Here is a 12,478-nt window from a genome sequence, read left to right on the forward strand (position 1 = left end):
CATAGAATAAATGCAAAGGCATCACAATGAATCCCACTTAATACAAATAACTATATAGACCAACACTTCTCTACAAATTTAGCTTGGGTCTTTTTCTAATGGCCGGTTAAATACAGTTTTAATTTCGTAGGTTAATGGTGAAGGTTCATACACTGAAGCCAGTACGTATACCTAGCATTGCTTTTCAGCCTAAACTTATCCACGTACACAACTGAAATCAGTTACAAGGCTTGGCTTTAAAATGCTAGGAGAGCTTCTTAAAGTAGTTTTTACAGGTATTAAATTTCGTCTTACACACCGAAGTCATCGTACCTACAGGGCAAAGTCAGAGCTTTTATCATTGTGTTTATTCTTCATTTACCTTTAAGACACTTCTCTAGCTGAATATTTAAAACAATAGGAAGCAGTGAGCATATTATGGTTCCAGGCTTTCACTCAGTCACTGTTGCAGATAAAATGCCAGCAGTGTGTGTTACTCACTGGCCCAGTTAAGGGCTTTGACGCTGACCACCTCTTCTGGGAGATGGTGTTCCTTGCCCTCATATACTTCTCCATTGTAATGCTGCCATCTTTGCTGATTTGCCTCAAAGCCCACTAGTTCTTTTTGATCATCCCATCAGTCTCTTCTACTTCCTTTCTACCAGGTAGAAGTTTTTCCAGCAAAGAGAGTTTATTAGGAGAGAGCCATTCTAAGGAGCGTTTACATAAATTCAGTGATTAGGCGACGCTTTGCATACGGTGTGCAGTAAATTGGCATTCCTTCATTTAGCACACACTTGATATCCCCGTGCTTGACATTCTGACCTGGACCATGGTTCAGTCTCAAAAGTGGATGGTAGTGTTTGGGAGTCACACAGTGTTTCAGCCAGCTGTGTGTCTGTACACAGGAAAAGGTGGTCTCCCTGTCAAGTAAAAACAGCATGGTCTTTCTGTTCTACCCCAGTGATAATGTTTCCTGGCTCCAGTTCTGGTCTTGGTGTCCTTCACCACGGAATGTTATCTTCTGGCCATCTTTCAAGCCTTTGTCAATAGGGACTTCTAGAATCTTCTTCTCTGCAACTGTCTTCCTTCCATTGCAGCTTTCACATCTATCTTTAGGACGGATGGTTCCCCATGGCCTTGGCACTCCATGCACACAGATTGAATTTGCTGAACCATTCCAGGTCCTATCTGATGAATTACTGTTTGCATTCAAGCACCTCAGCAGTTGGCACAGCAGGATCCTGCTCCTTTCTTAACACCTCTGCGTTCACATTTGTCACAAATCATATTCTTTTGCAGAGCCAGTTTTCTTTTTTCACCATTGTATAGATCTCCTAAGGCTACTGAGAGCTGATGTAGGACTTTTTACCTCTCCTTTCTCTCTGTATCCTTCGTTCTCCCCCAAAAGAACTTATCAGAGATGTCCATGGGGGAATGAGAACTGCCACCAGCCCCACCCTCTTTAATTGCCTGTCCTCCTTTGTCATAGAATTCCCTATTCTCTGCATCAGAGAGAACTTCTCAAGGTTGAGAAATCCGTTTAACTTCTCTCCTTCATTTAGATTCTTACCAGGGTGTTACTTCAAGGCCGTTTTTAAGCCTTTGTCAGTTCTTCGTGGGTAGCATTAGGTTTGACCCCCAAAACGTCATAGTAAGTGGTTTCTTTCACAGTTTTCTGTAGCCAGTGAGTGGGCTGAGGCTGGTGGTGGGGAGTGGGGAGAGACGTGTAGCTCTGTGCAGTCTGTGCAGCCACTGCACCTCCACCTCACACCAAGCATCTGGAAAGTTCCCTCAGGTGTTTTTTTTTTTTTTTGAGACGGAGTCTCATTCTGTCACCCAGGCTGGAGTGCAGTGACACAATCTCAGCTTACTGCAACCTCTGCCTCCCAAGTAGCTGGGACTACAGGCGCCCACCACCACTCCCAGCTAATTTTTTGTATTGTTAGTAGAGACAGGGTTCACCATGTTAGCCAGGAAGGTCTCGATCTCCTGACTTCGTGAACCACCCACCTCGGCCTCCCAAAGTGCTGGGATTATAGGCGTGGGCCACCACGCCCGGCCCCTCCTGTGCTTTGTATATTGTTTGTGAGTTTTGTGTTCGTGTTCCATTTGTTTGAGGGGAGCGTTATTAACTGATTGTAAGATATTACACATTAAGAATAATAAAGAATTATATATTCGTAAGATTTAGGTTATTGACTTTTGGCTTTTTTTTCTTTCTCCCCCTCCACTGACTTAACACATGAACACTTCCTATGTTTGTTTAGATTATCAAGTCTTTTTTTTTTTTTTGAGACAGAATCTCGCTCTGTTGCCAGGCTGGAGTGCAGTGGTGCGATCTCAGCTCACTGCAACCTCCACCTCCCAGGTTCAAGCGATTCTCCTGCCTCAGCCTCCCAAGTAGCTTGGACTACAGGCGCGTACCACCATGCCCAGCTAACTTTTGTAGTTTTGGTAGAGACAGAGTTTCACCATGTTTGCCAGGATGGTCTCAATCTCTTGACCTCGTGATCCACCCGCCTTGGCCTCCCAAGGTGCTGAGATTACAGGTGTGAGCCACCACGCCTGGCCAGATTATCAAGTCTTGAGTGACTTAACATTACAATTTCATAAGTAATTGGCTTGCGTTTGCTCAGTCCTTATTAAAATGTTAGATCCTATTTAACGTACCCTGTGCTGATGAAAGAAGAATATTTCACAGGTTTACACCTACTGTCTTTTGTTGTGGGGAAGAGTGGCCAGAATACACATAGGTAATTCTGTAAATAACTTTCATGTTTGATATATATATACCTGTTTTCCTCTCATTTCAGGGTCTAACATATATAAAGCATCACAATTCTCTTTCAATTAAATCTTCCCTTTGACAAGGCTCAGTTTTCTTTTTTTTTTTTATTGTTAAGTGGGATTTTTAAATTATTATTATACTTTAAGTTCTAGAGTACATGTGCAGAACGTGCAGGTTTGTTACATAGGTATACATACATGTGCCATGTTGGTTTGCTGCACCCATCAACTCATCATTTACATTAAGTATTTCTCCTAATGCTATCCCTCCCCCAGCCCCCCACCCGCCGACAGACCCCGGTGTGTGATGTTCCCCACCTTGTGTCCAAGTGTTCTCATTGTTCAGTTCCCACCTATGAGTGAGAACATGCAGTGTTTGGTTTTCTGTCTTGTGATAGTTTGCTGAGAATGATGGTTTCCACCTTCATTCATGTCCCTGCAAAGGACATGAACTCATCTTTTTTGGGGGGCTGCATAGTATTCCATGGTGTATATGTGCCTCATTTTCTTATTGCAGTCTATCATTGATGTCCATTGATGGACATTTGGGTTGGTTCCAAGTCTTTGCTATTGTGAATACTGCCACAATAAACGTACATGTGCATGTGTCTTTATAGTAGCAGGATTTATAATCCTTTGGGTATATACCCAGTAATGGCATCACTGGATCAAATGGTATTTCTAGTTCTAGATCCTTGAGGAATCGCCACACTGTCTTCCACAATGGTTGAAGCAGTTTACACTCCTACCAACAGTGTAAAAGCGTTCCTATTTCTCCACATCCTCTCCGGCATCTGTTGTGTCCTGACTTTTTAATGATCGCCATTCTAACTGGCGTGAGATGGTATCTCATTGTGGTTTTGATTTGCATTTCTCTGATGACCAGTGATGATAAGCATTTTTTCATGTGTCTGTTGGCTGCATAAATGTCTTCTTTTGAGAAGTGTCTGTTCGGCCGGGCGCAGTGGCTCACGTCTGTAATCCCAGCACTTTGGGAGGCCAAGGCGGGCGGATCACAGGGTCAGGAGATCGAGACCATCCTGGCTAACACGGTGATACCCTGTCTCTAGTAAAAATACAAAAAATTAGCCAGGCGAGGTGGCGGGTGCCTGTAGTCCCAGCTGCTCAGGAGGCTGAGGCAGGAGAATGGCGTGAACCCGGGAGGCGGAGCTTGCGGTGAGCCGACATCGCGCCACTGCACTCCAGCCTGGGCGACAGAGCGAGACTCCATCTCAAAAAAAAAAAAAGAGAGAAGTGTCTGTTCATATCCTTTGCCCACTTTTTGATGGGGTTGTTTGATTTTTTTTTTTTTTGTAAATTTCTTTAAGTTCTTTGTACATTCTGGATATTAGCCCTTTGTCAGATGGGTAGATTGTAAAAATTTTCTCCCATTCTGTAGGTTGCCTGTTCACTCTGATGGTAGTTTCTTTTGCTGTGCAGAAGCTCTTTAGTTTAATTAGATCCCATTTGTCTGTTTTGGCTTTTGTTGCCATTGCTTTTGGTGTTTTAGTCATGAAGTCCTTGCCCATGCCTGTGTCCTGAATGGTATTGCGTAGGTTTTCTTCTTGGGTTTTTATGGTTTTAAGTCTAACATTTAAGTCTTTAATCCATCTTGAATTAATTTTTGTATAAGGTGTAAGGAAGGGATCCAGTTTCAGCTTTCTATATATGGCTAGCCAGTTTTCCCAGCACCATTTATTAAATACGGAATCCTTTCCCCGTTACTGGTTTTTGTCGGGTTTGTCAAAGATGATATGGTTGTAGATGTGTGGTATTACTTCTGAGGCCTCTGTTCTGTTCCATTGGTCTATATCGCTGTTTTGGTACCAGTACCATGCTGTTTTGGTTACTGTAATGACAAGGCTCAGTTTCTTATCTCCTCTCTTTCCCCTGCCCATGTGAGTCAACTGATACCTTATGGTGTTTTTTTGGCATCAGTATACATCTGAAAAGAGCAAAGGCAAATAGTTTTGTTTTACTTTGCTTTGTTAACTGCAGTTTCATCATATCTCAGCTGGGTAAAGATGTTGCTGGAACAATTAAGAACCTGGAAGTGGGGTGGAAGTGAGAGCAGGGATTATGGCAAAATTTAGGGAAGGTGCTTGACAGACATTTATTCGGGAAGCAGTGGCCAGAGTTGCAGTCTTCGGGACAGTTGTCCTTGCCAAGTGTCCGTAGCATCCCCTTTTCAGAATCAACATCCACCATATTGAAACCGGCCTGCTGTGATTACAGGATAAAGATTTTATGGGTTTTATTTAATTCTGTTTGTTACACTGAGACACTTTACGGGTACAGTGTTACATATGCAGTTAATTTTTTATTTTTGTCCCTCCTGTTCATTCCAGATTTTTACCTGTAAACTCTTCTAAAGTCAGGCTCATAGATTTTTGAATGGTGAAAATGACATTGAGAAGTCTGCTAACTGGGCCACGCGCCATGGCTCACACCTGTAATCCCAGCACTTTGGGAGGCTGAGGTGGGCGGATCACCTGAGGTCAGGAGTTCTAGTCCAGCCTGATCAACATGGTGAAATCCCATCTCTACTAAAAATACAAAAATTAGCCAGGCGTGGTGGTACACACCTGTAATCTCAGCTACTCGGGAGACTAAGGCAGGAGAATCACTTGAACCCAGGAGGCAGTGGCTGCAGTAAGCCAAGATCATGCCACTGCACTCCAGCCTTGGTGACAAAGCAAGACTCCGTCTTGGGGGAAAAAAAAAAAAAAAGCCTGCTATCTAGGCAAGATCATCTCTAAATTTGGAGTCAAATGAGAATCTAAACCGGTTTGTTTTGTTTTGTTTCGTGTTTTTGAGATAGGGTTTATCCCCCAGGTTGGAGTACAGTAGCACAGTCATAGCCCACCGCAGCCTGAAAATTCTGGGCTCAAGAGATCCTCCCGCCTCAGCCACCCATGTAGACGGGACTACAGGTGTACGCTACCACACCTGGCTAATTTATTTATTTATTTTTTATTATTTTTTTTTTCTGTAGAGATGGGGTGATGGGGTTTCACTTTGTTGCCCAAGCTGGTCTTGAACTCCTGAGCTCAAGCAGTCCTCCCCATTGGCCTCCCCTAGTGTTGGGAGTACAAACGTGAGCCCCCACACTCAGCTTATGTTGGTTTTAAGAACTATAAAAATGTGAACTCCACAAGGAGCAAGGGAAAAAAAAAAGCACCATAAAGAAAATAATGTAAAATTTTAATCAAGGGTATTTTCAGTGCCCTTACATTGGGCATTGAAATGGTAATTGACATAAGTGACTATCTTGAATGGTAATTTCGTAAGTGACTATCTTTTTTCCTCCACATTAAGGCAACTAGTTCACCTTCCACAGTATAAAGCTTTTGCTGGTTGCAGTGGCACGCACCTGTAATCCCTGCAACTCAGGAGACTAAGATGGGAGGATCGCTTGAGACCAGGAGTTCCAGACCAGCCTGGCAAATGTAGCAAGTTCCCATCTTTTTAAAAAAAAAAAAGAAAGTAAAACTCTTGAAAATGTATCTGATATAGATCTTTAGGTCTTCTCCTTACTGAAAAGACCTGTTAAAGAAAGCTTTACTTTTTCATTGCGTTTCACTTGAAATGGGATAATTAGTATTTTTTCTGTAAGAGTAATGTGAATTCTCCTTCCATTGGCACCCGGTTCATTTTTCTGTCTCTGCAGCATATACAGTCTATCGCAGGCACCAGTTACTACCTCTTCAAAAACAATTTTAAAAAAGGAAAATGTTTTAGCTTTCACATTAACACAAAAGATGGGGAAAGAAAGTGAAAACAGGGCTGGGTGTGGTGGTTCACACCTGTAATCCCAGCATTTTGGGAGGCCGAGGTGGGCGGATCACCTGAGGTGAGAGTTTGAGACCAGCCTGACCAACATGCAGAAACCCCGTCTCTACTAAAAATACAAAATAAGCTGGGTGTGGTGGTACATACCTGTAAGCCCAGCCACTCGGGAAGCTGAGGCAGGAAATCGCCTGACCCCAGGAGGCAGAGGGTGCGGTGAGCCAAGATCATGCCATTGCATTCCGGCCTAGGCAACAAGAGCGAAACTCCATCTCAAAAAAGATTAAAAAAGAATAAAAATACAAAAACTAGCCAGGCGTGGTGACATGTGCCTGCAATCCCAGCTACTTGGGAGGCTGAGGCAGAAGAATTGCTTGAACCCAGGAGGCAGAGGTTGCAGTGAGCTGAGATCGCGCCACTGCACTCCAGCCTGGGCGACAGAGCAAGACTATGTCTCAAAAAAAAAGAAATTGAAAACAAACAACTCTCTGTTCTGGGCCACAGAGTTCCTCAGAACTAGTTCGCTGAAGGGGGGTGCGGGGGTGGGCGTGGGGGCTGGAAATAAGCATTGTAAAACTTTCATAAATTAGATAGTAATAGTCCTGTTTTCCTTTGTTTGCCTTACCTTCTTTTTAGATTTCTTAGGTAATCACGTCGCCAGCAACCACTTGAAATCTCTGTTAATATTTGAATTGAAACATTCGTGGAAAGGCTAGGCAATCTTCGGGCAGTTTATGAATTTCCGTAGGGTCTCCTTCATCCCTTTTCTGCATCTTAAGCCAAAACAGTGGCCCTTTCCATCAGAACTCCAATTTGATTCATTGTTTTATTTGTAAAGCATAAAAGTTAAGACTTTTAATACATGCACATTGTTGAAATTAAGAAACTGTGTTCTGGGCCAGGTGCAGTGGCTCACACCTGTAATCTCAGCACTTTGGGAGGCTGAGGTCAGAAGTTCGAGACCAGCCTGGCCAACATGGCGAAACCCCATCTGTATTAAAAATACAAAAATTAGCTGAGCGTGGTGGCAGGTACCTGTAACTCCAGTTACTCGGGAGGCTGAGGCGAGAGAATCACTTGAACTGGGAGGCAGAGGTTGTAGTGAGCCAAGATCATACCATTGCACTCCAGTCTCACAGAGTGAGATTTCATCTCAAAAAAAAAAAAAAAAAGGAACTGTGTTCTGTTGAGTGACTGTCTTTCATCCTAGTATACTTTTTAAAACTTGCTAGTGCTTTTTAAAACGTACCTTTATTGGCTGGGCGCAGTGGCTCACACCTGTAATCCCTCCACTTTGGGAGGCTGAAGCAGGTGGATCACGGGGTCAGGAGATCGAAACCATCCTGGCTAACATGGTGAAACCCCATCTCAAGTGAAAATACAAAAAATTAGCCAGGCGTGGTGGCAGCCACCTGTAGTTCCAGCTACTTGGGAGTCTGAGGCAGGAGAATGGCGTGAACTCAGGAGGCAGAGCTTGCAGTGAGCCAAGATTGCGCCACTGCACTCCAGCCTGGGCGACAGAGTGAGACTCTATCTTAAAAAAAAAAAAAAAGAAAAAAGAAAAAATAGCTTCCCTTTATCAGATATTAACTCTAAAGAAACACATCTCTGAACTGCCCCGGTTTCTCTTCTCTCCAGTGAATTATCCATAAGATTGTCTCCTAAATACCACAAATTATATAAATTGTTGGACACAAAACTTTTATCCTGTTTTGAATCTCCCTTATGTTTTAACATTTATGTATATCCAAACGTGTGTTTTCCAGATATCAAAATCAGCTTTTCATGGTACAAAGTCCCTAGCTAATATTATTTGTTGAAAATATTGAATTCAATGAACTGAGAGCAAAGAGCTTATCTTGCATGATTGTGTACTGACGGGATGTGCTCACTGGCTCCTCACAGGAGACTCCTGTGCTGACCAGAATAGAAAAACAAAAGCGCAAAGAGGAGGAAGAAGAGCGTCAGATTCTTCTAGCAGTGCAGAAGAAGGAGCAGGAGCAGATGCTAAAGGAAGAGAGGAAACGCGAGTTGGAGGAGAAGATCAAGGCAGTGGAAGGTATGTGCAGTGTCCGCGTGGTCTGGAGAGGTGCATGTCTGTGGACCAGCCGTCCTGTAGCCAGAGCCACCTCAAGCTAAGTCCTGCCATGCATCCGAGTTGTTTCCGGCAATTTCTTTTTTTTTTTTTTTTTTTTGAGATGGAGTCTCGCTCTGTCGCCCAGGCTGGAGTGCAGTGGTGCGATCTCGGCTCACTGCAAGCTCCGCCTCCCGGGTTCACGCCCTTCTCCTGCCTCAGCCTCCCAAGTACCTGGGACTACAGGCACCTGCCACCGCGCCCGGCTAACTTTTTTGTATTTTGTTTAGTGGAGACGGGGTTTCACCGTGTTAGCCAGGATGGTCTTGATCTCCTGACCTCGTGATCCGCACATCTCGGCCTTCCAAAGTGCTGGGATTACAGGCTTGAGCCACTGCGCCTGGTCGTTTCCGGCAATTTCTATTTAAATATCTTGTGCATTGTATTCCCACATGTTCATTGACCTGTATCCACCGTATCCACCCCCACTGGCTTTACATTCCTTCTAAAGCACTAGTATTGGTCATTCTTAGTGTGTCTTTCAGAATCTTGCTTATTTTTCTGATCTCTGGGTTCCACATGTGAAATAGAAAAAAAATTTTAAGGTATTGATGAGAACTGATTTCACAGATATAATTTTGAACACAAATGAGGTATGTTTAAGAAAAGTCTCAGTTTTTTGTTTACTTTTAGATGTGGCGCTGTTCACCTCTAGAATATTACCATTAATATTATTAGGACAAAGCTGTTTTCTCAGGTCCAGTTCTAGGTCTTGGGCTAATGAGGCTTTTTTTCTGTTTATTTTTTATTTATTTATTTATTTTTTTTGAGACGGAGTCTCGCTCTGTCGCCCAGGGCCCAGGCTGGAATGCAGTGGCACGATCTCGGCTCACTGCAAGCTCCACCTCCCGGGTTCACGCCATTCTCCTGCCTCAGCCTCCCAAGTAGCTGGGACTACAGGCACCCACCACCACACCCAGCTAATTTTCTGTATTTTTAGTAGAGATGGGGTTTCACTGTGTTAGCCAGGATGGTCTCGATCTCCTGACCCCGTGATCCGCCCGCCTCGGCCTCCCAAAGTGCTGGGATTACAGGTGTGAGCCACCGCACCCGGCCACTTTTTTTCTGTTTAGAGTTCTGCAAGCAAAGGATAATAACTGTCTTTAGATGTTTTCTTAGATAACAATTGTATTTATAAGCTCAACCTGATAAATCATGTGATAACAGATCACTTGGTGTAATTGAAGATAGTCCAAGATTTACCTTTTAAATAAGTGTATTGAATATTTTTAATTTTTCAGTAAAACAGCATAGCATATGGATTTGGCTTTTTGAATTCAGTGTTTTGCAGGGCAAGATTTCAGTAAATTTTGGCTAAGAAAATTGAAGGATTCTGGCCTTATGTACCTATTAAGTAACAGAAAGTTACTTAACCTATTATGTGCACCTCATTCCTACCAAGATCTTTTTTTTTAGACGGAATCTCGCTCTGTCGCCCAGGCTGGAGTGCAGTGGCACGATCTCGGCTCACTGCAAGCTCCGCCTCCCGGGTTCTCGCCATTCTCCTGCCTCAGCCTCCTGAGTAGCTGGGACTACAGGCACCCACCACCACGCCCAGCTAATTTTTTGTATTTTTCGTTGAGACAAGGTTTCACTGTGTTAGCCAAGATGGTCTCGATCTCCTGACCTCGTGATCTGCCCGCCTTGGCCTCCCAAAGTGCTGGGATCACAGGCATGAGGCACCATGCTCGGCCTTTTTTTTTTTTTTTTGATACAGAGTCTCACTCTGTGGCCGACCTGGAGTGCAGTGGCACAATCTTCACTTACTGCAACCTCTGCCTCAGCCTCCCGATTAGCTAGGACTATAGGCGTGCCACCACACCTGGCTAATGTTTGTATTTTTAGTAGAGACAGGGTTTTACCACATTGGGCAGGCTGGTCTCAAACTCCTGACCTCAAATGATCTTGCTGCCTCGGCCTCCCAAAGTGCTGGGGTTACAGGCGTGAGCCACTGTGCCTGCCCACATTAAGGATTTTAGGATGAATAAAGAAATGAGGGGTCAGGCACAGTGACTCATGCCTGTAATCCCAGCACTTTGGGAGGCCAAGGGGGGCGGATCACATGAGGTTGGGTTTTCGAGACCAGCCTGACCAACGTGGAGAAACACCATCTCTACTAAAAATACAAAAAATTAGCTGGGCGTGGTGGCGCATGCCTGTAATGCCAGCTACTCAGGAGGCTGAGGCAGGAGAATCGCTTGAACCCAGGAGGTGGAGGTTGCGGTGAGCCGAGATCGTGCCATTGTACTCCAGCCTGGGCAACAAGAGTGAAACTCCATCTCAAAAAAAAAAAAAGGAAGGGAGGGGAGGGAAAAGAAAGAAATGATGGCTGGGCATGGTGGCTCACGCCTGTAATCGCAGCACTTTGGGAAGCCGAGGTGGCCGAATCACTTGAGGTCAGGAGTTTGAGACAGCCTGGCCAACATGGCCAAACGTGGTGGCTCATGCCTGTAATCCCAGCTACTCAGGAGGATGAGGCAGGAGAATTGCTTGAACCCTGGAGGTGGAGGTTGCAGTGAGCCGAGATCGTGCTACTGCACTCCAGCCTGGAAGACAGAGCAAGACTCTGTCTCAATAAAAAAAACAACCCTTAGTGCATATAATCTACAGGTTTAACCTGTGTCATACTATGTAGTATATCTCACTTGTAAGATCTTCCATAATTGGCTATGTCCAGTGCCACATTTAAATTCCTCAGGACATAATAACTGGCTTTTATTTGTTTATATTTTTTAGTGGAATTGTGTTTTTTTATTTAATAGGGTCCTTATTGGGTACACCTGTCATTTTAATTTATATAGGCAGGTCCAAAACTCATTTTTATGGCTCAGTTTCTGTAATGTAAGATTAATAATGCCTGTATCATAGTCCCATCTACAGTAGTCAAAAATAAAATTAAATCCTAGGAATTAACCAAAGAAGTGAAAGAGCTCTATAATGAAAACTATAAAACATGGATGAAAGAAATTGAAAAGAACACCCAAAAATTGGAAAGCTTTCTACATTCATGGATTACAAGAATCAGTATTGTTAAAATGTCCATACTACTCAAAGTAATCCACAGATTCAATGCAATGTCTACCAGAATACCAATGACATTCTTCACAAAAATAGAAAAAAAAAATCCTTTAATTTATATGGACCCACAAAAGACCCAGAATAGGCAAAGCTATCCTAAGCAAAAAGAACAAACCTGAAGGAATTACCTGACTTCAAATTATACTTCAGAGCTGTGGTGACCAAAACAATATGGGGATCTGGCATAAAAACCAACACACAGACAAATGGAACAGAATAGAGAATCCAGAAACAAGTCCACACACCTAAAGCGAACTCATTTTCAACACAGGTACTAAGAACATACACTGGGGAAAGACAGTCTCTTCTACAAGTGGTGCTGGGGAAACTGGATATCCATAAGCAGAAGAATGAAACTAGACCCCTATCTCTTGCCACATACAAAAATAAAATCAAAGTGGATTAAATAATTATATCTAAGGCTGGGCGTGGTGACTTACACCTGTAATCCCAGCACTTTGGGAGGCCAAGGCAGGTGGATCACAAGGTCAAGAGTTCAAGGCCAGCCTGGCCAAGGTGTTGAAACCCCATCTCTACGAAAAATACAAAAATTAGCCGGGTGCGGTGGTAGGCACTGGTAATCCCAGCTACTCAGGAGGCTGAGGCAGGAAAATCGCTTGAACCTAGGCAGCAGAGGTTGCAGTGAGCTGAGATTGTATCACTGCACTCTAACCTGTGTGACAGAGTAAGACTCTATCTCAAAAAAAA

The 12,478-nt window shown here is 43.7% G+C and overlaps 1 protein-coding gene and 1 pseudogene across 6 annotated transcripts in view; one reads left to right on the top strand and one right to left on the bottom strand.

The window, feature by feature from the left end:
• Positions 1–12,478, top strand: part of LOC112130645 (chromatin remodeling regulator CECR2) — a 198,712-nt gene that overhangs the window by 153,875 nt on the left and 32,359 nt on the right. For all 6 annotated transcript variants that reach the window (XM_054543016.2, XM_054543017.2, XM_054543018.2 and 3 more), the window contains one exon: positions 8,464–8,617. In XM_054543016.2, the coding sequence (XP_054398991.2) occupies positions 8,464–8,617 (154 nt within the window). The remainder of the gene's footprint in view (positions 1–8,463; positions 8,618–12,478) is intronic.
• LOC112130599 (dnaJ homolog subfamily A member 1-like) lies at positions 329–1,679 on the bottom strand (annotated as a pseudogene).

Source organism: Pongo abelii, chromosome 23 (genome assembly GCF_028885655.2).
Source record: "Pongo abelii isolate AG06213 chromosome 23, NHGRI_mPonAbe1-v2.0_pri, whole genome shotgun sequence".
Lineage (NCBI taxonomy): Eukaryota > Metazoa > Chordata > Mammalia > Primates > Hominidae > Pongo > Pongo abelii.